The sequence below is a fragment of the Spinacia oleracea genome, chromosome 5, assembly GCF_020520425.1.
Source record: "Spinacia oleracea cultivar Varoflay chromosome 5, BTI_SOV_V1, whole genome shotgun sequence".
In the NCBI taxonomy this organism is placed as follows: Eukaryota; Viridiplantae; Streptophyta; class Magnoliopsida; order Caryophyllales; family Amaranthaceae; genus Spinacia; species Spinacia oleracea.
In genome coordinates, this window is record NC_079491.1 from 31,022,055 (window position 1) to 31,023,280 (window position 1,226).

General features: G+C 40.2%; 1 protein-coding gene across 1 annotated transcript; it reads right to left on the minus strand.

Moving 5' to 3' along the window:
- LOC110778496 (uncharacterized) lies at positions 1–501 on the minus strand. The gene has a single exon (XM_021983050.2). The coding sequence runs from the start codon at positions 499–501 to the stop codon at positions 1–3; it is 501 nt and encodes a 166-aa protein (XP_021838742.1).
- Between the last annotated feature and the right edge of the window lie 725 nt (positions 502–1,226).

The following is a 1,226-nucleotide window of genomic DNA, read 5'->3' on the forward strand; positions in this document are numbered from 1 at the left end:
TCAAGAATTCCTCCGAGAAGAGCTTCTCCAAAACCCAGTATCATGAAATTGTTCCCACATCTTCTGGTCCAACTCCACAGTTGATCCATCAACTGAAATCTTGATCATCTCAAACTCCTTTCGATGTTTATCTGTCAATTCATCAACAAACCCAGCCTTATAGTATACCTCGCTCCCACCAGATCTCCCCTCCTTAGCTCCTTCAAGAATTCCATTCTTTCTCCTCTTTTTCATCATTATCTTTCGCCGCCGAGTCCTCCACACACGACGACAAAGATTCACCGGAACTTTGTACACAGCCAGGATTACGAATTCTACTAGAACACATGGACAACAGCAGCACACAACGAAGCAATTCGCCGCCGTAACTCCGGCGACTTCTCCGACATTTGATGACGATTTTTTCGGAGGTGTTTGCGACGGAGTTAGGGTTTTAGTGAGGAGTGGTTTACGGCGATTTGTCGCCGCTGATGATGATTTAATCACAATTTGACCGGTCATGAGAGAGAAATCTCAGAAATTTGACGGTGTTTCAATGAAAAATTAATGTCGCTAATTCAAGAAAGAATAAATTTGAAGAATATAGAATTGGATTGACGAAGAATTTGATTGAAAAAATCAATGAAATATAGAAGTGAAAGAATGGAAGGAGAGTGGAAAGGGGGAAGAAGGTGAATATATATACTCCGCATACCTTGCCTTTCGGTTACTCAATCTGCTTTTTATCGTCCCACTTTATCACTACTCTCCTAGACTCCTACTGTTGGTAGATTTTTTTTGGGTTTAAAATAATCCAGGGTTTAAAGAATTTGTGTGGCTCAGATCTTAACTTCATTTTTTATTTTAATTAATTCAGAACTTGAATCTTAAAAGCCCTGGCCCAATAATTAAATTAAAAGAATTAGAGACCTATAGTCGGTAAATTTATAAATATTCTGTTTTATTAAAAGAGTTTTAACTTTGAGGAGTGATGATACAGTCTTAATTTATTTTATCTGCAGACTACAAGTAATCGATTAGCATGAGTCCGAGTAAATATGGATGTGGGTCGGGTCGGAGATGAGTTTATGGCCGTGGGGTTGGACAGGCTTGGCCCTCGCTAGGCCTCCTTGTATCAAATTCGAATTTACAAAAATGGGGCCCAAGCTCTGTCCGGGTCCACGGGCAGTAATGTCTTGTCGGGTCGGGTCGGGCCGTCGCGTCTAATCTTAATTTTACTAAATTTA